The sequence below is a fragment of the Drosophila montana genome, unplaced genomic scaffold (genome assembly GCF_035044405.1).
Source record: "Drosophila montana isolate Dmon_TW-CO22-7 unplaced genomic scaffold, ASM3504440v1 contig_3031_1, whole genome shotgun sequence".
In the NCBI taxonomy this organism is placed as follows: Eukaryota; Metazoa; Arthropoda; class Insecta; order Diptera; family Drosophilidae; genus Drosophila; species Drosophila montana.
In genome coordinates, this window is record NW_026997907.1 from 256,925 (window position 1) to 284,523 (window position 27,599).

The 27,599-nt window shown below is 43.6% G+C and overlaps 9 protein-coding genes and 2 long non-coding RNA genes across 21 annotated transcripts in view; 6 read left to right on the forward strand and 5 right to left on the reverse strand.

Annotated features, from left to right (window-relative positions):
* The window catches only part of LOC135430697 (uncharacterized), a 25,401-nt gene extending 24,167 nt beyond the window's left edge, over positions 1–1,234 (reverse strand). For 2 of the 3 annotated variants that reach the window (XR_010436671.1, XR_010436669.1), the window contains exon 1: positions 1,093–1,234. This is a non-coding gene — a long non-coding RNA (uncharacterized LOC135430697). The remainder of the gene's footprint in view (positions 1–1,092) is intronic. The other variant, XR_010436670.1, reaches the window with a different exon arrangement.
* Mmp1 (Matrix metalloproteinase 1) overlaps positions 1–5,669 on the forward strand; it is a 23,230-nt gene extending 17,561 nt beyond the window's left edge. For 3 of the 7 annotated variants that reach the window (XM_064685450.1, XM_064685448.1, XM_064685447.1), the window contains exons 4-6: positions 114–1,032; positions 1,110–1,275; positions 4,894–5,669. In XM_064685450.1, the coding sequence (XP_064541520.1) occupies positions 114–1,032; positions 1,110–1,275; positions 4,894–5,063 (1,255 nt within the window). In that variant the 3' untranslated portion in view covers positions 5,064–5,669. Of the gene's footprint in view, positions 1–113; positions 1,033–1,109; positions 2,427–3,390; positions 4,012–4,131; positions 4,465–4,893 lie in introns of those variants that run through there. The other 4 variants (XR_010436668.1, XR_010436667.1, XM_064685452.1 and 1 more) reach the window with 4 other exon arrangements.
* On the reverse strand, positions 4,237–4,644 carry LOC135430698 (uncharacterized). Its single transcript, XR_010436672.1, has 2 exons — positions 4,349–4,644; positions 4,237–4,290 (listed from the first exon to the last, which is right to left on the reverse strand). It is a non-coding gene; the product is annotated as an uncharacterized LOC135430698 (long non-coding RNA).
* A 60-nt stretch (positions 5,670–5,729) lies between the features above and the next one.
* Positions 5,730–8,031, reverse strand: Pof (Painting of fourth). 2 transcript variants are annotated; one of them, XM_064685454.1, is made up of 4 exons: positions 7,501–8,031; positions 6,536–7,426; positions 6,242–6,475; positions 5,730–6,140 (listed from the first exon to the last, which is right to left on the reverse strand). In XM_064685454.1, the coding sequence occupies exons 1-4, from the start codon at positions 7,898–7,900 to the stop codon at positions 6,010–6,012; spliced, it is 1,656 nt and encodes a 551-aa protein (XP_064541524.1). In that variant the 5' UTR covers positions 7,901–8,031; the 3' UTR covers positions 5,730–6,009. The 2 variants fall into 2 exon arrangements, with proteins under 2 accessions (XP_064541524.1, XP_064541523.1); XM_064685453.1 differs by having other exon boundaries at positions 5,730–6,170; positions 7,501–8,030.
* A 281-nt stretch (positions 8,032–8,312) lies between these two features.
* On the forward strand, positions 8,313–9,181 carry LOC135430692 (uncharacterized). Its single transcript, XM_064685463.1, has 3 exons — positions 8,313–8,463; positions 8,521–8,880; positions 8,931–9,181. The coding sequence occupies exons 1-3, from the start codon at positions 8,381–8,383 to the stop codon at positions 9,133–9,135; spliced, it is 648 nt and encodes a 215-aa protein (XP_064541533.1). The 5' UTR covers positions 8,313–8,380; the 3' UTR covers positions 9,136–9,181.
* Positions 9,182–9,315: 134 nt separating this feature from the next.
* Positions 9,316–11,663, forward strand: LOC135430680 (RNA-binding protein 28). The gene is made up of 3 exons (XM_064685445.1): positions 9,316–10,513; positions 10,569–10,824; positions 10,880–11,663. Exons 1-3 carry the CDS (start codon positions 9,360–9,362, stop codon positions 11,483–11,485), a joined length of 2,016 nt encoding a protein of 671 aa, XP_064541515.1. The 5' UTR covers positions 9,316–9,359; the 3' UTR covers positions 11,486–11,663.
* On the reverse strand, positions 11,646–12,793 carry ND-19 (NADH dehydrogenase [ubiquinone] 1 alpha subcomplex subunit 8). Of its 2 annotated transcripts, XM_064685464.1 has the most exons (5): positions 12,649–12,793; positions 12,432–12,587; positions 12,076–12,251; positions 11,924–12,014; positions 11,646–11,861 (listed from the first exon to the last, which is right to left on the reverse strand). In XM_064685464.1, exons 2-5 carry the CDS (start codon positions 12,558–12,560, stop codon positions 11,730–11,732), a joined length of 528 nt encoding a protein of 175 aa, XP_064541534.1. In that variant the 5' UTR covers positions 12,561–12,587; positions 12,649–12,793; the 3' UTR covers positions 11,646–11,729. The 2 variants fall into 2 exon arrangements, with proteins under 2 accessions (XP_064541534.1, XP_064541535.1); XM_064685465.1 differs by having other exon boundaries at positions 12,432–12,670.
* Positions 12,794–12,925: 132 nt separating this feature from the next.
* On the forward strand, positions 12,926–13,651 carry LOC135430699 (uncharacterized). The gene has a single exon (XM_064685470.1). The coding sequence runs from the start codon at positions 12,926–12,928 to the stop codon at positions 13,649–13,651; it is 726 nt and encodes a 241-aa protein (XP_064541540.1).
* Positions 13,652–13,839: 188 nt separating this feature from the next.
* On the forward strand, positions 13,840–14,417 carry Cpr60D (Cuticular protein 60D). The gene is made up of 2 exons (XM_064685468.1): positions 13,840–13,981; positions 14,048–14,417. The coding sequence occupies exons 1-2, from the start codon at positions 13,970–13,972 to the stop codon at positions 14,324–14,326; spliced, it is 291 nt and encodes a 96-aa protein (XP_064541538.1). The 5' UTR covers positions 13,840–13,969; the 3' UTR covers positions 14,327–14,417.
* A 19-nt stretch (positions 14,418–14,436) lies between these two features.
* LOC135430694 (larval cuticle protein 4-like) lies at positions 14,437–15,146 on the forward strand. Its single transcript, XM_064685466.1, has 2 exons — positions 14,437–14,614; positions 14,670–15,146. Exons 1-2 carry the CDS (start codon positions 14,603–14,605, stop codon positions 15,063–15,065), a joined length of 408 nt encoding a protein of 135 aa, XP_064541536.1. The 5' UTR covers positions 14,437–14,602; the 3' UTR covers positions 15,066–15,146.
* Positions 15,147–15,503: 357 nt separating this feature from the next.
* On the reverse strand, positions 15,504–16,433 carry LOC135430627 (isochorismatase domain-containing protein 1). The gene is made up of 4 exons (XM_064685371.1): positions 16,389–16,433; positions 16,182–16,312; positions 15,904–16,113; positions 15,504–15,843 (listed from the first exon to the last, which is right to left on the reverse strand). The coding sequence occupies exons 2-4, from the start codon at positions 16,302–16,304 to the stop codon at positions 15,571–15,573; spliced, it is 606 nt and encodes a 201-aa protein (XP_064541441.1). The 5' UTR covers positions 16,305–16,312; positions 16,389–16,433; the 3' UTR covers positions 15,504–15,570.
* Positions 16,434–27,599: the final 11,166 nt, after the last annotated feature.

The window sequence follows — 27,599 nt, forward strand, 5'->3', positions numbered from 1 at the left end:
AAGGCTCAGCTTAAACCAGTTGGGAATTATAAGCGAAATGCGTTGGAGTCGCTTTTATCATTAGTTTTCTCTCTCTCTAACCCACGTCAACTCTCCCTCTCTCCCCCCGCTAGATTCGTTGAGAGCGAGCACGGCGATGGCGATGCCTTCGATGGCCAAGGCGGCACTTTGGCTCACGCCTTCTTTCCCGTCTTTGGCGGCGATGCTCACTTTGATGATGCCGAATTATGGACCATCGGCTCGCCACGCGGCACGAATCTCTTTCAGGTCGCCGCGCACGAATTTGGCCACTCGCTCGGTCTCTCGCACTCAGATCAGAGCTCGGCGCTGATGGCGCCCTTCTATCGCGGCTTCGAGCCCGTCTTTAAGCTGGACGAGGATGACAAGGCGGCCATACAATCGCTATATGGACGCAAGACCAATCAGTATACGCCCACCAATGTTTACCCGCCCAGCACGCACAGACCATCGTTTACGCCACCGAAGGTGCCGCTGGATGATTCCATATGCAAGGACTCCAAGATCGACACCCTGTTCAACTCGGCAAATGGCGAAACGTACGCCTTCAAGGGCGACAAATACTACAAGCTGACAACAGACTCCGTGGAGGAGGGTTATCCGCAACTGATATCGAAGGGCTGGCCGGGATTGCCGGGCAACATCGATGCGGCATTCACGTACAAGAACGGCAAAACGTACTTCTTCAAGGGCACCCAATACTGGCGCTATCAGGGCACCCAAATGGACGGCGCCTATCCCAAGGAGATTAGCGAAGGCTTCACGGGCATACCCGATCATTTGGACGCGGCCATGGTTTGGGGCGGCAATGGCAAGATCTACTTCTTCAAGGGCAGCAAATTCTGGCGCTTCGATCCGGCCAAACGACCGCCCGTCAAGGCCAGCTACCCCAAGCCCATCTCCAACTGGGAGGGCGTGCCAAACAATCTGGATGCGGCGCTCAGATACACAAATGGCTACACGTACTTCTTCAAGGGCGACAAGTACTATCGCTTCCACGATGCACGCTTCGCGGTACGTTCAACTTACGAGCTACTCTTTTTGGGGGAAGGAAAGCTTACTAATGCTACTCACTGTGTTCTCCCTAACAGGTGGATACGGCCACGCCGCCATTCCCCAGGCCGACGGCACACTGGTGGTTCGGCTGCAAGAACACGCCCTCGTCCACAGGTAATTTTGAAGAGGATCCCTTTGAGTCTGAGCAGCGATCGCGTCTGCATGCCGATGATAATAACGGTGATATTGATCTGGACGCAGGTGAGTGGGATCGACTCGGCGGTAGTTTTGTTTGAGTCCAAAAAGCGGATTCAACTATTTAACTGAACTGTAAACAAATAAATATTTAATAGAAATTCGATTGATCGAAAACTAAAGTCAAAAAGATCTCATAAACATATATATGAGTTGTTACTTCTCTTACCAGCCAAAAAAAAATGTTTAAAAATCTGGCAAAGTCTCTCTCCATACAAAAGGAGAGACATATCCATTAAATGAATTTATACAAATATGGTATGTTTAATTAAGTTTATATATGTATCGTATCGTATCGTACTCGTACTCGTATTGTAGTCAATTCTTTTTATTGAAGTCAATGTGTTTGTTTTTATTGCCCAGCAAATAACATTTGAACCTGAAAAAACAACAACAGCAAAAAACAGAAAAGAAAAGAAAATACATTATTTTTATTGAAAACTAATTCTCGAATTGTGTATGTCCAATTTCTTCTATTAGTACTCGTAGCTCTTGTAAACATTTCTGTATATACATATATAATTTATATTTTGTTTCCTACTTTGTGGTGTTTTACTTTAGTTTGTTTCAGTGTACTCAAAACAGAACCAGCTTCAGGCTACAGCGCTACACTTTCCTCTCAACACTTGTACAATTGTACGCTCCTAACCAGCATTATCTTTTATCACTTTTATTTAACTGTCTATTGGTTCCTGAAGTTCTTACTAATTCTAACAGAATTCTTATTTTTCACTGGTTTCTTGGCTAATGTTACTAATACCCAAAGTTTCAAAGAGTTCCATAATAACATTTATTATTTCTATACTTCTTCGGTTTTTTGGTTTATTTAAGTGAAAATAAAATATATTTTTTTTAGTTCAATTGTGAAAATGGCAAGCTCCTAACCCTATTATTATTTTCATTTTCGTTTCGTTTATTAACATTTCTACAACTATTTATCTAACAATGTTTAATTATAACCTAACTCTTTCGTAGCTTAACTAACCAACTCAATTTAGCATACCATGTAAAAACAATCAAATAAAATCCAAACGCAGGCGAAATTGAACAAAATTTAAAATTGTGTTAGGTCTAAAATAAAATGATAATATTATAATCATATCTTGCTTACAGTGTAAAAAACGAAAACAAACAAATGAAAAATAAACAAACTACTGGTCAGTCGGTCTCACTAACTTCACCCCCCCGCTACCCCTTCGGGGCGGTACCAGGCAATATATATACCTTAACTATCAATCTAGTCTAGTTTAAGTCTCAACGTGCACTCGAAACTTTGCATGCGCATGCTACCTACTACTAATTGGCTAATCTAACTTATAGAGTTGAACTAAGAAGTTACTAATCTCAACACTAATCGAACACTTTACAACACTACACTGAGCTTTACACTTACATCTATGCACACTTTTACAACACTATTTGTTAAACACCACAATGAACCCAACCAGCTATCGGCAACTATCGAGTAGTAAATCCACACAAAGTGTAGTTTTTGCAATCCTCAGTACGTACACCTCCCCCCCACTAAGTATATATGTACCTATTTATATAGTACTATGGTAATATTAATATTAGTTTATTCCTCCCTAACTAAAAATATGTATATCCTGTAGTTATTATGGCATTTTCCAACACTATATGCGTACAACGTTTTATTCGAAATCGAAACCAAAAAAAAAAAAAATGTCGTTACCCCTCTTTGACACCTGTGGCACCAAATTCAACTGGCTAAAGGCTTCTTTTTTTTGGGTTGCTCTTCTTTTTCGACAAATCTTGTGTACACAAATCTGTTTAATTGCATGTTTTATCAATACTATTAAATTCACGAACCGCATGGCCTACACACACAAACACCCACACCCACACTCGCACTCACACTCACACACACTCATTACCTCATAAGTTATCCACGTTTTGTACATATGTATGTGGTCCACAACCGTTATGTTATGACCCAGATTGCACGATTGCCGACGGTCGGTCGGTCGGTCGGCCAATTTGAATACTTAACACATGCATGCACGTGCTTGTTGCCCATAACTTATTCAATTTACATAAATCGAGCTCTGAACTTCAACTGTATATGTCATCTACTTGTACGTATGTACATATTTCTTGCAGGCTTTAAGAGACGCGGATAAAAACGAAACAGAACAATTAACAACAACACAACTGCAAAACACAACTGAAAAGCAAAAACCTAATAAAATGAAAAGAACAGCAATAACAACGAACTCCAAAGCACACACACACACACACACACACACATACATACACAACTCAAACAAATCACAAGAAGAAAAAGAACAAGAACTTAACGAAAGCAAAAACAAAGTAACGCGCGCATAACGAAAGATTTACCACACCCGCCGCCGGCTGCTGCTTATTGCTTTTGCTTTTGCTTCTTACGACTTACCCCCCCTCTCCCAATCGGTGTGTGTCACCAATTAAAAGCTGCTCTTCCATCTTCGATGTGTGTGTCTGCTTGTGTGAGCGCGTGTAATTAAGCTTTATTAATTGTAGCTCTGTGTGCTTCATTTTTAGTATTTGTATTTTATGCTAGATGATCGAACTGATTATTAGTTATCGCTATCGCTATCGCTTGCTTAACGTATCGCAATCGCAATCGCAATCGCAATCATTCGTAGATCAAATTGTATTTAGTTACGTCACAAACAGCACGTAATCCTGCGCACACCCAAAACCGCTGCCCGTTGAAAACCGCTTCGAATTGCTGAAATTGTATTTATGCGATTATCTTTTTACCAATTTTTCTTTATTACATATGTATCTGTCTCTCATTTCATTTCGGTTGGGATCAATCGATCAATTCCATCCAAATGTACTATTGCCATAATGCAGTACCGCAGATTCCAAATACGAATACAAATACGGGCACTGGCATGGGTCTGCTGCCCGGCTGGATGTGGAGCCTAACGAACCGATACTTTTAAAAAGCGCGCGCTAGTTCCAGCTCCAGTTCCTTCACAGTTTCGTTTCGTGTATTCTGTCCAACATCAACTATATAACTGTATTAATATCATATACACATATACATTTATTGTATCTGTATTTATACCAATGCAAAACGCGTGCCTTAAGTTGTATTACGTCCATATAAATATGCCTGCTTGAGTGATCTCTGTCCAAAAAGTAAAATGTCACAAAAAATATATATATATAAAAAAAAAGAAACATCACACACACAAATGCCACGCCCAAAAAAAAAACAAAAGCCTGCGCCGCTGCCGCCATTGAAAAACGCCCAGAATCAATCAAGAAAACGCCAATTCAATTACGAATTCAACATAAAACATTTGCGCACAGCGTGGAACAGTATGTTGCATTAATTATTTCTATACATATTAACTATTATTTTTTAAATTCTTTTAAGTTAGCTTAGCTTTAGTTTGTAGTCCTACATATTTTGGCAGTTATTTTGTTTGTTTTTTTTTTTTTACTCAAAATCTTTACACAGTCCCGTTCAAAAGTCTTGCACCTGAATATTGCTCCCCAAATAGATATCAGTTAAGATATGTGCATAGTTGATATAGAATTGAAAATTTTTTGGATAATTTTGAACATTTTCTTACTTGCAATTTTTGATTTCTCTCTCGGAAACAGCTGTCGGCGATAACCAATCCAACGATGAGCCCGAAGTGGCGGAACGTACGGGACCGGGATCGGGATCGGGATCTGGTGCGACGTCCTATCAGCTGCCCAGTAGCTCCGCTGCCAGCGTGCTGCTGAGCACTTTCCTGCTCTGCTGCCTATCGAAATTCATAATTAGCTAAAATATCTGAACGTTGCGCATTACATTTCATAGAAATTCAATTATCCACGGATAATATACAATTTTAGTAAAGTTTATACAATTTTAGCGCACGTTGCAAAAGATTTAACTACGGGCTACCAAAATATATTTGAATTTTGTATTCGAATAATACGACTTATAAAACAAAGTATATATATGTATGTACATCATGTATCATGTGAAACAGGTGCCTTAAAATCGTTGTTGTGTAAATACAAATGCAGAAAGCAGCATTAAATGTAATTTAACTTAAATCTTAAATAGTTATTAACATTCCACCAAATGGAAAGTGTGCACAACTAAACAGGAGATCAGAATTCATATCATAGCCGAGACTACGAGTATGTTATGTAACTTAAATTGACAAAATGACAATTTGCGATATTAACTATAACGAGCCATATGAAAGAAAATAATTACTTAAATCGATCAAGTAACAAATGAACATATTTTAGTTTAGTTCGAATTGTTACGCGCTAAATTCAAGCCGTGTAACAATTAACTATAGAAATTAAGGCTCTTTATGCAAAGGACATAGGAACGTAAAAAAAAAAAATTAATAAAAAAAAAAAACGAACACATTTGATCATTATATATGTATACTTAATTGTTAAGTGTATGATTGTAAGTAAAAACTCTTAAGCGATATTTGTTCGGGTTTAATATTTAAAACCGAAATATTATTATTTAATTTACGTACTATTATTATATGACAATTTTATAAAATTGTACGTAGCAAAAGTGATCGAAAAACATTAAATAAAAATAAATATGAATGTTATAAACTACTACGCTATCCACTACTACTCTATCCTACATATATATATGTATATACATATATATGGCACATATATGCCGCTGATTATAAAGTCTTATACGCAAATAATTTTGAGGTGCTACAATTTGGTAGATATGAAAATCCTATCCTATGTATCCAAATCGGCTTCGACCTGCGCATGCACCTCCAGATTGGCAACTTTTGGAGTTTTCTTAGTTGTATTCTCTTTTTGGTTCGGCTGCTGTGCGCTGGATTTTGTGCTCTTGCGACGTCCGAGACCTGAAATCAGCCAGCCAAAACAATCGGATGCTAAGTAAGATATTAAGGAGGCACACACAATACATATAAAGGGTTAGTAGGGGGTTATTGTTGGTGTTTACATTTAATGGGATCCTCCATGCCGTCAATTGGGCAAGTTGTCCCACGATATGGCGAATTCGATTGGGCATCTGGCAATGAGTCTGGTTCAGGCTCGGGCGTACTCTGAGCTATGCCCAAATATTCATTTTCCATTTTGATATCATAGCTAGAACACGGCGATAATGAGCGTTGCATCAATGATGATTTGTCTGTGGTTAACTCCGATTGTGGCTCTACTTTGGTAGTGGCATTGGCTACAATTAAATCAACACTTAGTTAGTTTAGATTCAGTCCCCAGCTGGAGTCCGACTTACCAATACTGCCCTCTCTTTTCTGTAAGCTCCGTATAATGGCGCTATGTTCGGCCACTTGCAGTTTGAGGCGTTGAATCTCCTTCTCCTGTGCAGTCATCTTGCTCTCACGCTTCTTGTGTGGAATGCTGCTGCTGAGGCTCACGACGCTGTGCGACTCGCAGTGCTGGTCATCATCACTGTCCAATATGGTAATCGATTCCACCGGAGGTGGTGAAATTACGCGACATTCGACGCCATCATCATCTGTGGCGATTGTGTCAATGGTCAGATTGGATATGGCGCACATCGATGCGGCTGTTGGATGGGCCAGGCGCTTGCGTAGACGACGATAGCGTACGGTCAATATGCGATTATTAAGTGTACGGCGGACCAGATCCCTGAATGCCTCCATGGCCATCTCGGCATTGGCGTAGCGCACAAATGCATAACGCGCGCGTTTCTGGCGCTTCATGACACCAATGTCGACACGCATGGAGTTGACGAACACCTTGATGTCAGCGGCGTTCATATTGAAGGGTATATTGCTGACATACAGGGAGCAGGGATCAATGCATTCGGCCTGTTCCTCATCGGTAAATGTCTTCAGCTCGGCGTGCAGACGGCCATGGCCGAAGCGCACCTGTTTTATCTCCTCAATGGTGCGTTCAACATTCGCGCCGGCCTTCAGATGCACCAGGCAATAGCGCTGCGAGACATTTGTCGGAAAAACGACATCCCGGATGCTCTCCGAGAATTCACTGACCGAAGTAACACTGATTTTGGGATCTGGAAAGCGTACAAGAAGCGTCGGTGCTTGGGGTGTTTTTGTAGCCAACTCGCGCTCCAACTCAAGAGCACGCAACGCGTTCTGACGACGTAAATTGGTGAGTGCCTTGCGATTAAGCTTGGCAGCTGAACGCGGGAGAGATCGAGTTCGCTTAAGTGAATCTAATTGAGATTAGCTGTTGGGGCTGGCTGTCACTTACTCTGGGCATTCGATTTGGAATCCTTTTCCGATTCAAAAAGTGTGGGAACATCATTAGCCGAGGTCTTGGACTCTGTATTGGACATCCAGGAGCAGAGCTGACTGCCAGCAGGAGTCTGCTGGAACATAAATGATTCTAATGAAGGCGCACATCCGTTGCCAGTATATGGCGCCACATGGTTGCTGGGCGACAAGTTGTCGCGTTCAGCTTTGAGACTATCACAATCGGTTTCCTTGATAACATCTAATTGCAAGCATTCTGTCTGTGCATCGCTCGTATCTTTATCTATACCTGATTCCTGATCAAGCTGCAGACATTCCTCTTCATCTGCAGCTGTAGCGCGCTTGGCATCGGGCCCATCGCCCAGGCCCGTCTTGCATGCCAAACGTTTTAAGTCCATATCTGCCCCGAAATACGCTATATATTCCAGAATTGTGCGGTATAAAACTATTGCGTTAAAATCACTTTTTTAACAAAATATCAGCTCCTTAACAAAATATGCTGCTGTGTTGTGTTGCTGAATGGGTGGCAACGCCAAACGCTCAGCTGGTTTCCAGAAACGCAAAGCACACTACGCACACACACAAATTTTCTCAGCTGTTAAGCAGAGTATTCAGCTCGAACGAGTTGCGGGCAAAAGTTGTAATCACCCTGTGCTTCAATTTGGTATATGCACATAACAATAAACTTAATTAAATTTCAATAAAAATCAATAAAACTGGATTAATGATATAACGCGAATTTTTCAACAACTTAAAAAGGCGCCTCGGCAAATTTGGCTTCGCGCGAAGTATGCTAAATTTCAATTTTTGCTCAGCTCGCGGTGCGCGTAAACAGCATACTGTGCTATACATATGCACTAAGCGACATAACAAACAAAATGTGTGCGGCAATTTTACGAAACAGCATTAAATGCATGAATTTAAGAATAAACACAACAGCTGTAACTAAAAGAAATATCTGGTAAGCACCTTAACTAAATGTAGTTAATATAGTTAATTGAGTTCTACTTTATTTTAGCACAAGCGCAGTTCGCTGCAACTGGCGCCACAGGGATTCGGTTAGCGTGGAACAATATCTCTTAAAGGGGGATAACTTACCAGAACATTATCAGTTGATTTATCGTGCTCCCTTGGAGGACTATGTGACCTGGACCAAGAATGTGTCGACCGGCACAGTTACAGTAATTGGTTTGATTGCCGGCTGTCAGCTGGCCACAACGATGAGCTTTATGAATATTGCCCGGAAAATAGATATTTCCATGCTTGTATCGAATGAAACAGATTTGTATTATTTCGCAGCGGGATTTGTGCTCATCAACCTGGCCATACGCGCATTTGTTGCCAAATATCCGCTGAGAATATACAAAAGCGCCGATAAGTAAGAACTACATAAACTTTTATTTATTTAACTTACACAATTTATTGCAGATACGTTGCTGTTTATGGCTCACAAATGCCAGTGGGCACAGTTAAACATTATTTTGAGCGTGGGCAAATTGCCGAATACAAGAATGTGTTAAATCCTTGGAGTCACATTATGTTCATGCTGGGCCGGCGTTCATCCATGCTATTGATTGATTATTTTAAGACGCCAGCTGAATTTCACCAGTTATTTCAAGAAAAACAAACATAACTTTTAGCTGTTTTTATCTATTAAAAAGTTGTTTATTATAGCATAATTTGCCAAAATTTGCACTAATTTCGTGTTGCAGCTCAAGATGTAAACAATTGCGTGGTGTTGCCAGACCAGCAACAGGTGGATAGGGTCTGTGGCAACACCGCAACTATCGATATATCGAGCTATCGATACCGTGTCAACAATTCAACTCCACGTGCAGAGCAATTGTTTATGTGCGGATGATGGAGCTAAAGAAAATGAAACCGCTGCTGGATACAGAGCCGGAATCTAACGATAATGTGGAGGTAAATAAGCCCGAGAAGCGGCGCAACCCATTCAACACACAGCGTCTAAAGGAGGAAAAAGAACGTAGACAGAAAAAACGAGCGCGTCTAATTGTACGCAACATCAGTTACAAATCTACGGATGAGGCGCTGCGTCAGTATTTTGGCCAATGGGGTACGCTGGAGGATGTACACATCCTGAAGCGTGGAGATGGCAAGCTGGTGGGCTGCGCCTTTGTGCAATACGAGACCGTTAACATGGCATCAAAGGCTATTTTACACGCCAACGGCAAGGAGCTGCTCGGGCGCAAAGTCTTTGTGGATTGGGCCATAGGCAAAGATGAGTATGCAGCCAAGCAACAAAAAGATGAGCCCGAGGACAAGAAACCCAAGTTGGAGGTCAAGGATGAAAGTGAAGAAGACAAAAGTAAGGACAATACGATAGCGAGTGGAGACAAATCAGGGCAAGAGTCTGATGTAGAAGTCGACGAAGAGCAAGATGACGACAATGATGACGAGGACGACAATGATGACGAGGACGACAATGATGATGATGAAGAAGATGAAGATGGTAATGATGATGATGACGATGAAGATGACAAGGATAAAAAAGATTTAAAATCGAAGCTAGGGCAGTTGAAGCAGGAAAAAACCATTTCCAACGATGTACAACAAGGCTGCACGGTCTTCATCAAGAATGTGCCCTTCGATGCAGAGGATGCGGATCTGCGTAAAGTGTGCCGCAAATTTGGAGTGGTGCAGTATGCGATCATCAATCGACAATCGGTGTCCGGACACTCGAAGGGCACAGCATTTGTAAAGTTTAAGGCCAAAGAGTCGGCCGATTTGTGTCTGCAGGCGGGCACCGAGTTCAAATTGATGGACGAGGTGCTAGATCCACATCCGGCACTCAGTCGCGACGAAATCAAAACAAAGCAAACGGAAAACTCCAAAGACGAGACCACCAAGGATTCACGTAATCTGTATCTGGCCAGAGAGGGTCTCATCATGGCCAATTCAAAGGCAGCCGACGGTGTTTCCGCATCCGACATGGCCAAGCGACACGAATTGGAGCAGGTGAAGACGCAAGTGCTAAAGAACTTGAATCGGTAAGTTGTAAATGCTGCATTAATCCTGATATCCATTAGTAATATTATTTTTCAGCTTCGTTTCACGCAACCGCCTGTCCATACACAATCTGCCGCTGAACTATGACAATGAGAAGCTCAAGCAAATGGCCCTCACCTACACGGGCTTTCGTCCGCACGAGTGTCGCGTGTTGCGCGACCAGAAGGTTACACCAGAGCATCCGCAGGGCAAATCCAAGGGTTTTGGTTTCCTCTCCTTCGATACACATCAACGGGCATTGGCTGCGTTGCGTAAACTCAATAATAATCCCAGCATCTTTGGCACTCAGCACGTAAGTGAATCCTTGCCTTGATTGAGTTTAGCCTGACACTTTCTATGTTCTCTAGCGACCGATTGTAGCCTTTAGCATTGAGGATCGCGCCGTGCACAAAATTAAAGAGAAGCGCACCGAACGCTCCAAGCAAAACAATCCCACATACAAGTCTAAGCTGGAGCAGCGGAAGGAGCAGCGCGACCTGAAACGTAAGGGCCAAAAGCCGACGCCCAAAACTTTAGCGCCACAAGGCGACAACAAGGCGAAGCTGCAGAAGCACATCAAGAAACTGGAAGCTTCGCGCGCGGCCAAAGCGGAAGGCAAACAGCAGCCGCAGAAAAAGTTAAGCGATGTGGAGGCCGACTATGTTGGAACAGCAGCCAAGCCTGGCACTTCGCTGCGTATGCGCTCCAAGAAGAAGATCATGGAGCAGGCGCAAGAGCACATGAAACATGTAAAGACAGAGAAACGCAAGCAGAAGAACAAAAAGATACGCGAAACGCATCTGGCGGAGCGCAAGGCAAACAATCGACCCAAACAAGGACGCAAAAAGGAAAAGGATGACCTCCGGCCATTGATAAACAAATACAAGAACATGATCAGTGGAAACGAAGGCGGCGGCGGCGTCACAGGCGGCAAGGTGAAGAAACCCAAGCGGACAAAGTGGTACGCGGATTAAGGTATTCTACAGTCCACATCCTAGACGCCTCAGTTGTTTAAATTAGAAATTAAAATTTAAGTGTGGGCAAAGTAGTTGAATCCTTTAAATCCAGTTGAAGTGCAGCATTAGAGTTGCTCGAACCTGATTGTAGACATTGGATGTTAATAAAATTTGCTGATTACTAATGGAAACAAGATTTTATGCATGTTGTAAATTACAAGTTGGGCCGACAGCCGCCCTAAATTTCACTTAGCCTCAGCGTTTATTCCAGCCAGAAGAAGCGTGATCCGTATTTGGCTGGTGGTGTGGGATAATCCTCTGGCAGGCCGGGTGTTGCATCGGGATACGACTTGATTGGCTCTTTCTCGGGCGCCTTGCGTGTAGTTTCGATGACCTTAATAACAAAATTGTCATTTAAATCAGAGTATTGAATATAGAGAGTATATATCAGCTCACCTTGGCACGCGTGAAGTAGCCAAAGGACGGACGTTCCCAGTCAAAGTTATCCTTAACGCACTTGTCAAAAACGCCCTGGGTCTTGCGGCAACTGCAAATAGTTGGACCTAAGCACGAATGGACTCGAAAACAATTGGAATTGTTGTACTTACTGACTGAAGGCCATGGTGCCGCTGCTCTTGTCCAGGCAAGTGGCGTACTGCATGAACTCCTCGTGGCAGGTTTTCTTTACCTTGCGAAAGAAGTCCAACGCACAGCTGGTGACGGCGCGTCCCTCGCCCAGGCAGGCGCGCGGATCATCCAGCTCTTGCCGACAAAGCATAAACTCCTACGAAAATAAACGTAAACAAAACATTTACCTACAACTTTTGAGGTTAGGTTATATAACTGACTCCCAGTGGCGTTTAACCGGATAATGTGCACATAAACTAAATGAACACATGCAACACATGCTCTTGGTCATGGTTTAGAGCGTGCAATATGTGTTTAATAAACGCCGCATACTAACATTATTGGCCGATTCGCATTGCTTGCCCAGGTGAAAAGAACCCGCACGCAGCGCAGCCGACGACAGATTTAGCTCCTGCACGTCCAGTTCCGCCTCCTCGGGCAGTGTTGTATTGCTTGTTATGACCATTGCGTGGAAGTTGTGCTGCCCGTTGCTCTGAAAGTGCAGCCAGCGCGTTGCAATCACAAACAAATTGAGTTAAATTGTTAGTTTTTACTTGTTCGAGTCAAAAATCTCGTCTCCAGCAAAACAACAGCTGTTTGCCAACGAGCTATCGATAGGCATAACCGTTTGACGCAATCAGCTCAGGCGGCTGCGATAACCCTGCCACATCGGACTATCGATAGTTTTGCATGTCGCTGAAATTTTAAATATTTAAATATTGCAGTGCACTTCAGATGAAATTGAAACAGAAATTATAATCAACTTCTGTATAGTTATAAATTCATTGTGCAGTCATGAACTCCTCCTTGCTATTTTTATTAATATCCTTAATGAGCGTGTCTGTAACATTGCAGGGCGTGATCAGGGATGATGAAAACAATGGCAATGTGAAGACCCTAAATTATCAGAGCTCTGTTAAGGAAATTGTCAAGGATCTCATAGCCGCTTGGTCCTCGCCGCTTGTGTACCTAAAGGATCGCGGCTACCTGAGCGCACCAGATATCGGATTTGATATGCTGCTGGGCAAAAGGCAAACAAACGAGTTGAAGGACGACAAACATGGGGAACGTAAGGCGCGCTCAAATGAGGAGGAGACGCCCAACGATCTGAGCCATCTTTTTCGCACCCTCTTCTCGTCCAGCGACGTCAGCAACGTCTCGGACAAGATCAAAACCAAAATGGGCGTACCCTGGGACATGAACGCGCTCAAGAATTCGGTGCGCAACGAGGCCTTCAAATATTACGAGAAGTTCTACGACAAACGCAATCAGCAGGCATCCAAGAATCAGGGGGACGGGGAAACGGATATAGACAGGCAGGTGGCACAGCTATATCCATCGGTGGTATTCACGCCCAACAAGGAGCACGTCGACGAGGAGGAGAAAAAGGTCATCGAGGAAGTGGCCACAAGCCACAAGGAGCCCAAGCTGGTCAACGGAATTGCCAAGCTGCTGAGCAGCCGGGCCAAGCCGATGCCGCTGCAGCAGGAGCAGCAGGAGCAGCAGGAGCAGAAGGAGCAGCAGGAAAAGCAGAAGAAACAGGCGCTAGACGACTAAAACGATACACTTTACACAGAGTTCAACTGTTCAACTGACATTCATTAAGTTTAGTTTTTGGTTATATTTTTTAGTTATTTTTCGATTGTTACTCAAATTTGAATTTGACGAGCCCTTCAAAAGCAGACGACGCAGCGAGGAGCGCCAGCTCGGCCCGACTCATGCTAATTTATGGCTATTGGTTAACCAAATCATCAACAGCGATTAATTAAAACTCGTTTTCTCGCTGAGCCCAAGCTGACCAAAACGGGCAGCTATAAAAAGCGGCTGCCCCTCTGATATTTGTTGAATTTCATAGAACACACAACAAAACAAATAATGTTGAATCATGTGAGTAACGAGATGATGTTGTTTTTCGGAGCACCAGAACTGACTGTGCACAACTTGTATGTCTAGAAATTGCTGTGCTGCGCCTGCTTCCTGCTCCTGTTGGCCGCCAGCGGCAGCGCCAATGAGCCGGAGCCGGCGGCGGAGCTGGTGAAGCACATCAATCAACAGAATCTGGATGGAGCGGGTCAGTACAGGCACGAGATTGAGATAGATAATGGCATCAGGACATCGGCCCAGGGCAATGTGAACGGGGTGCAGGGTGAATACGATCTGCCCGGCGAGAATGGGCCCATACATGTTACCTATACGGCCGACTCCACGGGCTTTCATCCGCATGTTAATTAAACTTGTTTATAACAAAAACAAAATACATATATAAAAATTGAACAGAAAACAAAATGTGACACAATTAAATGAGGGGCGCAGTTGAAATTTATGGAGCTTATTGCATTTAAAATAAGAAATTAAATAAACAGCGATATATATACATATATATAATAAGACAGGTAATCGTTTAGGCCAGTATATGCCAGGTACATACCTGCAAGGTGTACTCGCATTCTGGCTATAAAAGCCTTTGGCCAGGCGCAGTTCGAGCAACAATTCAAATCCAAGCGCATCATGTACAAGCACGTAAGTTCCCAAGCCTATTGATTGCCACTCAATTGCCACGCCCCTCTTGTTGCAGGTGTTCCTAATTGCCGTGGTGCTGATCTCGGCCAGCTGGGCGCACGACGATGACGCACACGCCAAGGCGCAGGAGCACAAAAAGGAAGACGGCCACGGCAACTTTGCGTACAGCTATGACATAACCAACGGCATTGGCGCCGAGGAGGCGGGCGATGCCCACAACAATGTGCATGGCCAGTTTCACTTTGTGTCAAAGGAGGGCGTGCCCGTTCAGGTGTCCTACACGGCCGATGAGAATGGGTATCATCCGCAGGGCGATTCGCTGCCAACGCCGCCGCCCACGCCCGAGGCCATACTCAAGGCGCTCGCCTACATTGAGGCGCATCCGCCCAAGGAGGAGGCGAAGCCACGCCCACGCCCACACCCACAGCCACACCGACATCTCAGACATTAGGAAGGCAGTCCCTTGCCGACATCCCCTTGATGCCATTTCAATTGCAATTGGATGCGTCTCCATCAGTTGGACATAAAAATAAAACTTTACGATGCAAGATTTTCCACAAATTTCTATGCAAAGTGGGCGGAAGGGCTTGAGCCGTGCGTGCGCCCAACTCTTTGGTGTAAAGTCTTGTTGCCCCGCCCACGCTCCAACGAGGCAAGTCCATAAAATACGCATTGTCATATTGGGCTGGGGGAGGGAAGGGGCAGCAGCCGGAAGGGATGGCCATTGAGCCCGTTGTTAATGTTATATTTGAATGCGTCGAGTCCATTGTTCGCCCATTGTTCGACGCCATTCGGAGCATGTTACGGAAGCGACAACTTAATGGAATGCCAAAAGACCTCGAAGGAGTCTAGAGCTTATGCCGATCCTGCCCAGCTCGATGAAGACCAATACCTTGCTCATCATGTCCTTTTACTTTAAATGCGAAGTGCTAAACATGTAAATAACAACAGCTGGTCTACAACTTGGAGGAGTTGCGCGCCAGCTCCATGTCCACCGAGGGCGGATTCACCAGCCTGCGCACCACATCGAATTTGGGATTGTTTTTATCGCGCACCAGATCGAAGATGACGCTCTCGCTGGTGGTTATCACGCAGCCCGCCTGCCGCAAGCGTTCCAGGGCCAAATCGCGATCCTGCTTGAGGCGAGAGCAGCAACAATCGGCCACAATGTAGACATTAATGTCCTGTTCACGCAGATCAATCGCCGTCTGCTCGACACAAATGTGCGACTAGAAAAGATAAGATGGAGATTTAGTAGACAATAATGAACATTTTCTGGTCCGGCTCACCTCCAGTCCATAGAGCACCACGTCCTGTGGCTTCTCGCCGAAGAGGTCCTTGATGACGCTCTTCACCTGGGGGGTCATCATGCTAAATAGGGTTTTGCCCATAACAACCTTGGCATGCGACACATCCAGCTCGGCGACAGTTTTGCCCAGCTTCTCGGGATAATGCTCGGTCACAATCAGCGGCACCTCCAGCGCCTTGCCCGCCTTCGTCTGCAAAGAAAACTGGGTTTAATCTATTTGCTCTTTAGATAAGCTAATTAGCTACAAAGTTCACTTGCCAGCTTGTCCACATTTTTGACCATATTGTCGAAGAGCGGCATGCTGGGTCGGAATTTCTCTTGTATATCGCAGAGCAGGAAGAGCGTCTTCTTCGGATTCAGGTGGCAGCGTCTGAAGGCCATTTTCGTTGCTATTGTTAATTAGAAGATAACGAAATAAGTGCTAATTAGCTATATATATCTGGCTATAAATAATTAATTATTTACTCTGCTTTTCGTCTTATCAGTCAACAATCAAACTAACTTTAGCTGCTGAGCACAAAGTTCTGCGATAGTCTAATTAGCATAAACAGCTGTTGCGCTGCGAAACGGTTAAGAAATATCGATAATGCGCTGTTTTCATAGCGTTGCCACTTTGTCACTTTGAGCTGCAGATCGCTATCGATGGCTGTCACACGAAACGGTTATAAATATCCTCAACCCGCTAACGTTATCGATTTGCGTGACAATATGCAAAATTAACCGTTACTTTTTAAATTTATACCTAGATATTCTTTTTTGAGCTTAAATGGATTAAAAAGCACTTAAGCAACAGTCGTTAATTAAAGGCAACCCAGCAGATTTATGCCCAGGGGGGCGCTCATGTCCAAAAGGTAAACAGCCAATAGACGGCATAAGGTGCACATTTATCAACAGGCGCCACTAATCGCAAATCCCGGGCAACTAGACTCTTGGGCCCCAAGCCCCACACGGCAATTAAACTAAATTGTGTGGGCCACAGGTAGCAGGCAGATTTATATTCATAGGCCGGCTAAACAGCTGAGAATTCGGATGGGCGGCATTTATAATTGAATTCCTTAATACGAGGGGAGCGACCTGGCCCAGGCCCAGACCCAGACCCAGGCCCAGGCCCACCTTTGATGCCGCTCGAGCATTAACGTAATGAAGCCACAGTCAATTTCAATAACGCAATCAAATGCGTGCAATTTCAAAAACCACAAAACCCATGAACCAAATGTCCATTGACCAATGAACAGATCCGAGCTGAAGTGGAGGCTATTTTTTTTGATAACTTTGGCATGCCTGACACGTAGTTTTCTACGGCATAGCCCGGCCCTGGACATGCCAACGCCTTGATAATGCGAATGGCAATGGCCATTGCCCGTCGTACCCCGCGCTACCCCCGTGCTCCACAATCCTGCCCCCCACCCCCCCGCCGCATGCATATTTCAGCAATTTACGCTACCTTTTGCCCCTTTTTCGGCGCAGCCAAATCGTTAACCATCTAGGAGCACAGTTCGTGGCAGTCCTGGCTCCTGCGTACATATTTTATGAGCCTCCAAAGTTGCGAGCGCTGCAATTTCAAAAAGAAAAAAAGAAGAAGAGGAAAGATGGAAAGTACTGAGTGTACCACTCAAAAACGTGTAAACGAAGGTTTTGGGAAAGTTTCAGACCGACTTGGACATGCAGAATTGACTTTGCTACTGCGTGGGCACAATACGCAGGAAATGTGGTACAGTGAGACGGCATAAAGACGAACGCGCTTGACAGACAGACTGATGTACACATATTTCATTTTCATGCTGATACATCTAGAGATGATACTCGATACAAGTTATCGATAACAAAGGAACTATCACTGGATATGTGGTACAGTGAGACGGCATAAAGACGAACACCCTGGATATATGTATGTATATTTTCCCATCATTTTCAATCTGATAAAGCTAGAGATGATACTTGATAAAAGTTATCGATAACAAAGGAACTATCACTGGATATGTGGTACAATGAGACGGCATAGACAAGCATATATACATATTTTCCCATCATTTTCATGCTGATAAAGCTAGAGATGATACTCGATACACGTTATCGATAACCAAGCAAACATTTATCGCTTATTTAAAGAAGGCATTCGATAGCATTTGTGCTTGCCAAGCTTCTTGCATTTAAGTTATAGCCAAGTTAACCTGTGGCTATATTTGCCCATAATTTAAAACCTGATAAAGCTAGAGATCATACTTGGACAAAAGTTATCGATAACAAAGCAAAAATTTAACGCTTATTTAAGGCAAGCAATCGATGAAAGTTGTGTTTGCGAAAGCTTCGCACATTGAGGCTAGAGATGACACTCGACATAAGTTATCGATAATAAATGAAATATTTAACGCTTATTTAAAGCAACCTCTCAATTAAATTTGTGTTTGCCCAGCTTCTTGCATTTAAGTGCGTTCGTCATATATTTTTCCATAATTTGTAATCTGATAATGCTAGAGATGATACTTGACTACAGTTATCGATAACAATCGTGGTATTTATGTATTAAAATACTAGAAACTACATAATGCGAATATTTAGCGGCTTTTTTTTTACCATACTGTCAGGTTTCTCACATTTAAGTGCGTTCGTCTTAGCCAAGTTTACCTGTGGCTACGCACAGCCATTGGATATTTAGATAGATGTGTGTGAGTTATCTGTATTCATGGCGCTACGCGCTAGTCGTAGCCATTTTGGGTTTTCAATTTCAACGCCATTTTCGCTTGAATGCGTCGAAAGTAATTTGCATTTTTTATTTGGTTTTATTGTGCCCAACAGAGGAACGAGGCGACAGCCGCTTGGCAATTTCTGGCCAGGTGATGGCATCGACAGGTGATAATGCTAATAATAAGTTGACTCAATTGCCACAACAAATTGCGACGAAAAGGGGTAGCAGAAGGGGGCGAGGGGGGAGGGGCGAGGGGGAAGGGACAAGAATTCATTTGCTGCACAAAATTTGAAAATTTGGAAAAAACAATTTACGTAAAGTCGCAAATGTTTCGTTTCGTTTTTTTGTTTTGTTTCGAATTGTCTGCAAGTCGCACACACACACACACACACGTGTATGTTGTGTGTGTGTGTGTATTTTTATGTGATTTCCTCAGTCGGGAACTTTTCGTAATGGAAATGGGCGCAACTCTCTCAAGCGCAAAGGCGGGGGCGAAATTTTGTGCACAAATGTTATGGCATTTATTTACAGTATTCGAGTGCTCAAGTGTGCGTGTGTGTCTGCGTGTGTGTGTGTGCGTGTGTGTGTGTGTGCGTGTGTGTGTGTGTGCGTGCTGCAATTTATTCAATGAAATGTAAATGCGACTCAATTGTAGTTTATTTTGTAGTAATTCTTGATTGCACAATAAGCAAAAGTCATTTAATTTCGATTGCGTATTCCCCATTTCCCTATTTTCAATTTGCATATTGCTCGGGGCATCCCTCAGCAACAACAACACCAACAACTACCAGAACAACAACTATTTCTACAATATCTGACTCTGGCATATGTGCGGCTTCTATGGAAAAGTCAGTCTCGAGCTCAACATGGAAACACACTTTGCGTGGCTTTTCGTTGCTGCCGATAGATAGACACGCAAAAGTTTTGTTTTGACACAAAATATATACATATTATATACATATATTCATATATATTCATATGAATATTTATATATATGTATACACGGACATTAGTTGTCAACCCCTTCAAATTCACATAAAGTTTTCCCCTTGCTCTTTTCGACGACGATTTTCCAAATTGGCAACGAACTGATATGCCAAACTACGCACGTTGTTGGCGCCACACTCCTACCCTACCCCGCCCCCCTACCCCGCCCCCCTACCGCCCCTACCGACGCGCTACCCTGTATGAAGACATGCTGGCATTTGTGTAGGCAACCTCTCTATAGCTAATGCTTGTCACGTTTGCTTCCACGTTTGACAAGGCAAATTCGACATACGAAAATGAAGCCAAAACAACAAAAGAGGAGAAAACAAGAACGCATTGCGTGGTGGCGGCTGTGCTTGTGTGTGCTATATATACCCAAGGGATACCCTGTATTTAATTGCAGCTTCATTAATCAAGCTTAGCTAGGCGAAATTCTTGGCTCTTCCATATGCTACTGACTCTTGGTGATTGCAGTCACAATCTATAATGTTTATCCTTGTTAAAATAACGCATTATGTGCTTTGTAAATCTGCCAGGATTTGGCCAAGTTGGGGTCAACTATTTGTAGCACATTAGTTGTCCAGCACAAAAGTAGGCAGCAAAAAGTATGCATAAAGAATCTCATGCGCAGCCCAAAAGTATGCAATTATTTGTAATATGTCAATTCCTTTCGCCACGTTAATGTCAGCCCGAAAGTATGCTGCGAAAGATATATTCTTTGGTTTTCTGGCTCAGCACAAAAGTAGGCAATGATATAGTGTGACAGTTAACAAACAATGGGAACAAGTGTGAAATAAAGGGAAATTTTTAACTAAAAACCCTTAAACTAGTTGGGAAATTTGTTTATATAAAAATATAATAGTTTGTAGGATATATTTCAAACAGATATAATGTGGCAATTAAATTATTGTAGCTTCATAATGACCTCACATTTGATACAACAACACTTTTAAGTGGCTTAGGACCAGGGTATTGCGAAATAATAAAAATAAAAATCCACCCATTGCGACGAGAGAAGCAAAACAAAACACAAAAAAAAAAGAGCAAATGATTTTCACAGGTGAATTGGAAAGCGCGTAATGTTGTAATGTTTGACTTGCCAGCGGGCACGTGCTCCAGTCCCAGACGCATTGCGCCCCATCAACCACCACCCCTCCCTGGCCCCACTCACCTGCCCACCTGGCCGCATTGCCCCTAGCTCAGAGCTCACATGTCGCAGCGAGTCAAGTCAAGCAAGAGGCAAAAAAAAAACGTGTACGGGCAATGGTAGGGAAAGGGAGGAGGGGGCGGGGTTATGGGGTAGGGGTAATGGGGGGCAAATGTCGCTGTCGACGCTGACGCACGTGGCGTATGCGTAACGCGACGCGCCACTTTTGCAAATTGGATGAAAATCTTTGGCTTTTCAGCGGCGCCGTCAAAGGCTACGATTCGCGTGGATGCATTCGCCTGTAAATTGACATGTTTTGATGCTGACGGCCACACCCCCCTTCCCCACCCCCTCCCCCCTTCCCCCTTCCTCTTTTGAAGTTGCCTCAAAGTGCGAGCTTGGCTGCAATTTTTGATTTCGACATAAAAAGTTGCCCAGAACTCATTCGTCATGGCTGCCCCAAGCCTACGACAAAGAAAAAAAGGACTTGCAACATAAAACTAAGGGACGCACGGCATCTCAAGTGGAAGCTGGTGGCGCCCACGCACACACACACACACACACACACACACACACACACGCACGCACACTCGAGTTTGTGTGCGATCCAGCTTTTTACTCTTTTATTCCTTTGTGGAAGTTTTGGATTATGTTGTAAACTTTTCAGTTGTTGCGTAGCTCACATAAGAAATAAAACAAATTCAAGTTTCAAGTTGCCAAAATTTATAAGCCCAAATGCTTTTGTGGCTTGGGGGAGCTTGCTTCGCATTCGGGTTTACCTTAAATAAACTGCTTGCCATATGCCACAAAAGAGCTGGGAGATATATTATACTCGCACAGAGCTCGACAGGTCGTCGTCGGAGTCGTCGTCGTAACTCTTCGCAGCAGCTGCTTGTCCTTTTTTTCCCCTCTTTTTTCTTTCGTATGGCCACAAAGAGCAACAGACACGTTTAAACCTGGGCTAAAATTTAAGGTGCTTCCGACTGCCAACTGGCAAATTGGGAGTTTCAGATTGCAGTTCAAGCGAGCTGAGTAAATGATACACTGCGCGAAATTCAAAGGCAACGCAAGGGTAGCCAAAGACAACCGAAGGCAGGGAAAGAATTCGGGCAAACTGTGGAATACTTAAGAATTATTGACTTTAAATGCGAATGCAAGGTAAATGTGGAGAATAACAGAACTCCTGGAGAAACTTACGATATCTACGGATAGTTGATGAAAAGTAGAAGAATGAAAAGAAGCAAAAGATCTTCTGGAGAAAAGCTGAGGAATTTCAAAGGTGCATTGAGATATAAAGAAAGGAATCTGAGGAAAACTAAGAAACAAATTTTGAGTAGCTGACAAAACTAAGGTTTAACTACAAAGGAAAGCATATACAAAATATAAAATAATAGAAACTTATGGAAACTAGAAGAAATGGTCGTAAATCTAGGAATAAGCTCAGATTTCGAGAAAAATGAGGAGAAACTCAAAGAAATGCGAGCAGAAGAAATAAAAATTCCGGACTATGCTGCTTATAAAACCTGCGCCCAACAATCGTTTCTTACTAAAGGTTCACTTAATTTCAACATATAAATAAAGCATAATTCAACACTTTGCATGCATATTTTTGCGCAGTGCAGCTGCAGCCTTTGCCCCTCAACCTTTGCGCCGCATCTCATTGAGGTTCATTGAACCAAACGCTGAGCGCATTTCCGTGTTTGTATTTGACTCTGAGGCTGCTTAGCACTAGCAAATAAATGTTGTTGTTGTTGTTGCTGTTGTTGTTGCTGTTGTTGTTGTTGCTGTTGTTGTTGTTGTTGTTGTTGTTGCTGCTGTTGACATGACGCTGCGCCAGTGCACTTTGAGTGGCCACCCGGAGACTTGGCGTGCTGTGGGTCTGGGCGCCTGGTCTAAATGTGTGTGCACATAATTATCCTTTGAATGCGCTCAGGCATGCAGCCGTGTGTGTGTATGTGTGTGTGTGAGCTGCAGACACTGTCACCTAGACAGGGGCTAGCTGAGCATGGGGGCGTGGCAGAAGTTGCGCCTCAGCAAACAGACACGAGCACAGCAATTGGATGAGGTCTAAGTTTTGTTTGCGCTAACTTAAAGCAAAAACTACAACAACAGCCTCTGCTGTCTTTAAAGCCCGATCCATGTCTTAATTAATGTGGCATAATTAAAAAAAAAGAAAACCAAAACAAGCTAAAATAAATAAACAACAAGCAAAGCAACGGCTAAAGAAAACTTTGCTAAGCAGCCAAGAAAAACAAGAACAGCGCGAAAAAAAGGCTCACATTTAATTTTTGGTCCGAAGAAAATTTGTTGTGTAGGTGCTCAAAGGCGCCCCAAAAGGCCCAAGACCAAAGGCCACAAAAGTGCCAAATGCAAAGGCAAACAATGCCGGCTGTGTCTGAAGGAGGCTTGCCTTGAGCTGGGGGCGCTTAGGCGTAGGCGTTGCTCGTGTTATTCGAAGTTGACATTGCGCCACCTACGCAACGCGAGGCGACGCGCCGTGCCTTGCCGTGCCGCCCACATGGTCGCACGGCCCCGCCCACAAATTGGCGCCAACTTTTAATTATTCCATCATATTCATAAACTTTTTGTGCGCCACGGGCGGGGCAGGCGGGGCGGGGCGGGATGGCCTGACGGGCGCACAGGCACTCATTATGTGCGTCACACACTCGAGGATAGAGGCGGTGGGGGTGTGTGGGCGTGGCTGTGGCTGAACTAAACGACAAGCTGCTTATTGTTGTGCTACACGTCGTTGTTGTTGTTGCTCTTGCTTGTGTTGTGCATACCCTGTAGATCAGACGGGGCGTCCAAAGTGAGCCTCTTTGTTTAACAGAGAGTGGAGGAAGATTGTATAACAGATAGTAGAGGAAGATTGTATAACAGATGGTAGAGGAAGATTGTATAACAGATTGTAGAGGAAGATTGTATAAAAGATAGCAGAGGAAGATTGTATAACAGATGGTAGAGGAAGATTGTATAACAGATAGTAGAGGAAGCTTGTATAACAGATAGTAGAGGAAGACTGCGATGAAGGACTTGTTATGCCTGTCTGACTTACAGGGCATATACAAAACGAAAAGATAGTAAAGGAAGATAGCTGTAATTAAAGACTTGTCATACCAGTCTGATTTACAGGGTATGCACAGCACAGTGAATTTTATTTAAAAAAAAAAGAAATCAACTAACATACTTCTGGTTAAAGCTGGCGCCTTGTTTTATGCTACACTTATACAATTAGTTGAAATAAACGCAGGCTTTAAATATCAAATCAATCGACTAAGCAGAACACAAGTTATTCAGATGTTTATCAGATTACAGAGTAGCATTGAGTCATGTACTTTTAACTGTAGCCCAATCACAATTGTTCCCAATGTTATTGTTGTTGTTGTTGTTGTTGCCGCTGCCTTTGTTTTTGGTGTAATGCTCAACAATGGCGTCTTTAGGACGCCGCCATTGCCTACACTTCTGCGGCGTCTGGCGACTTTGGCTCTGACATTGCATAGAATTCTAATGGAGGGACAGGGCGGCAGGACGGGGAGGGGGGGCTGGCAGAGAAGGCGTTACTCCATAAAAATGAACAACAGCCTTTTTATTGTCGAACAATGAACAAGCAGTGCTCAAGTTTTTGGCCTTTCTTTGGCTTTGCTTTGTTGTTGTTGTTGTTTCTGTTGTTGTTGTTGTTATTGTTGTCATCGACAACAGCATTTAATGAGGCTGTCGCCTTATTGTGCTCAATTGTGCTTGGGCAGCCCTAAGAATTTCTAATATTGGGAACTAGAACTTAGCAGCGGGAGGGGCGGGGGCGGGGCGTGGAATATACTCCATGGCAAACATGAGTTGGCATTTTGCTGGGGGTGGGGCGCAGTAGGTTCTTTAAGTTTATAAACGAATGCATATTTAATAGGCGAGCAGGACACAATGGCGCTTGGAAACTGAGAACTGAGTTGGAAATTATGTTCAAATTTGTCACATCATTTTGTCCAGCAAAGAAAGGCAAAATGCAAAGTGTCATTGTGAATGCATGACGTAGCCATATCAATGTGTCACTGTGAATGCAGCTGCTGCCAGCTGGCCAGATGGATGAAAAAATACCAAATTGTTATCGATTGCACGATAAGTGTTTAAACAAGCCTTGCCATTTGCCAGGCAAACAAACTGTTAAACTTCCAGGCCGGCTGTATAACAAGATCTTAACCGATTTGCACAATATTCAATTGACGCAGATGTGGGCCAATTTGAGCTGCCAATTAAGCCAACTGGCTGTGAATGACAAAAAGTTGACGCTGACAACTGTGAACCGAACTAAAGTCTGCAGCTGAACTAATGAAATGCCATTCGCGTTACGCACCACAGCGTCATGCACAAAGAGGCGGGCGGGCGAGGGGCTCAAAAGCCTGAACGATGCTCAACGCTGACACTTAAAGCCGACAAGTTAAGCGCGTCGCGAAGCTGGAGCTGTGCGTCCCCCAATCCCTTTGTTGAAGTTGAAGCTGGATCGCGATGCGGGTCGACTGGATGTAGGCTCTGGGCTGGACGTGCATTTTGCGTGAGTGGCACACGTTTTGTCGTTAGCCCGCAGCAGCAGCCGCTGCAGCAGCTGTTGGAGCGGCGCACGCGACGTATACGTAATATTGAATTGGTGCAGGGACAGTAGGAGAAAGCAGAGAGGACGGGTGGGGGGGGGGGGGGGGCACCAGGATGTGGACGAGCCTGAATGTGCATAGTTAGTGATAAACTGCTTTGGCACGGAAATGGCCCTGGAAATAGAAATGATGTCGAGTGTGTGCTCGTGTGCATAAAGAGGCCAATTAGACGACAGATACAGCTGCAGATGCAGTTGCAGTTGCAGATGCAAAAGGCAGAGACAACTGCAGCCACAGGCCTGTTATACTTGAGCATATACAACTGTAATACTACAGGGTGTGGGCGAGTGTGGGCGTGGCAGTTAAATGACATAAATGCCAGTGGAACAAGAGTTAAAAGCAGCTTTTCACCAAAAAAGTTGATAGCCTCAGTAAGTTATGCTATTTGCTAGATATGTTTTCCACTAAACCTCACTACAGGGTATTTGCTAGTCGTGCTCAGTTTGTGCACACCTTATTCAGGTTTACACCAAAAAAGTTGATAGCCTCAGTAAAGTAGCTAGAGCTATGCTATTTGTTAGCTATGTTTTCCACTAAACCTCTCTACAGGGTATTTGCTAGTCGTGCACACTTTGTGCACACCTTATTCAGCTTTACACCAACAAACTTGATAGCCTCAGTAAGGCAACTAGAGCTATGCTATTTGTTAGCTATGTTTACCACTTAATCTCCCTACAGGGTATTTGCTAGTCGTGCTCAGTTCGTGCACACCTAATTCAGCCGTAGGCATGTCTATTTGCTGGCATCATTTTTTCGCTTCCGCCTGAAATGTATGCTTGCAAGCAACTTTAAATTAACTTTGCTCGCAGGGAAATGAAATAAGTTGCAAGCTCGTATATCTGAAGTGGTTTGTCAGCCAAACACACACACACACACACACACTCGCACACACACACACTCGCACACACACACTCGCACACACACACACTCGCACACTCGCATTGCTATAGATAGCTGCGCCTCGCATAATCAAGAAGTTTTAAATGCATCATAAAAAACTTTTGCCCTGTGCAATTTGCGAACTTGTTTTTAGGCTTCGTCTACATTTATGATGTATGTGCCACGATTTATGCGCACAACATGCCCCCAAGCACACACATTTATGTGCGTGTGTGAGCTGTGAGCTGTCAGGTGCCAAGGCAAACAAAACTAACAAATAGCAAAATACACTTGAAGCCCGCAACAACGGCAGATTCGCGCATATCTGTCGACTACAATAAAAATGCGAACCGAAAATAAAGTAAGCACCTGAAAGCGAGAATAAGATGCAAAGTAGTCGACGGGAAGATACCTGCAACAAGCTACACAGCGAGAAAAGCGGCGTACTTGATTCTTAATCAAAAAATTTGTAATGTTTTGCGACCGAATCGAGCTAAAAATTCTTGATTTAAGTATAATTCGTACTTTATTTAATCTCTAAAAGGTCTTAGAATAAGTATAAATATTCTTGAATCAAGTACGAAAAAAGGCAAGGAATTCAGCTTCAAGAGTTGACAAAAAATATTTCTAGTTTGCTTTAAACATTTTCTTAAATAAGGCTCAAACTTAAATCTCGCTATTGTATTTAAGCCCAGCAACTGTTAGCTTGTCATAGCCTTTGCTGGCTTAGGCCTAGGGTATTAAGAAGCGTTAAAAATATTTATAGCCGCCTAAACGGCTCGGCCGACTTTCAATAAACCAACTGCATGCATAAATCTGCCAAAAATCAAGCTTAAGAGTTTCACCTGTCTCTTGGAGCCCACAAAAGTGGGCCTAATGTGTTTTTTTCTGCTGCTGCTGCTTCTTCTTCTTCTTGTATTATTTTATTTTGTCTTGTTGCTGTCGTCTGTCGTCTGTGTCCTTGGTCCTTGAACTTGTGCTCTTGTGCTGCTCAAGTGCTTGAGATAGTCGCGTGTGCATTAAACGTAATACATAATACATTATGCGACACACAAGAGACACAAATCTCTGCTTCGCTTAGCTCTGCTTTGCAAATAAAGCAACGAATTTCTGGTACATAAATTATCAGTAAGTCGACGGTTCCGATGTTATTTTTATTTTTATTTTTATTGACAGTTTCGGGCTTTACGAGCAGCGCATAGATCAACTGTCGGACCGCGTCCCATTCCCATATCGATGTCAAAGTTCGGTTCTGTTTTCATTTAATGTGGCCTATTGATAAGATTTGTTGCTGCAAATTAACTGCAGCTACTCGGTGCACATACAATTTCAATTAT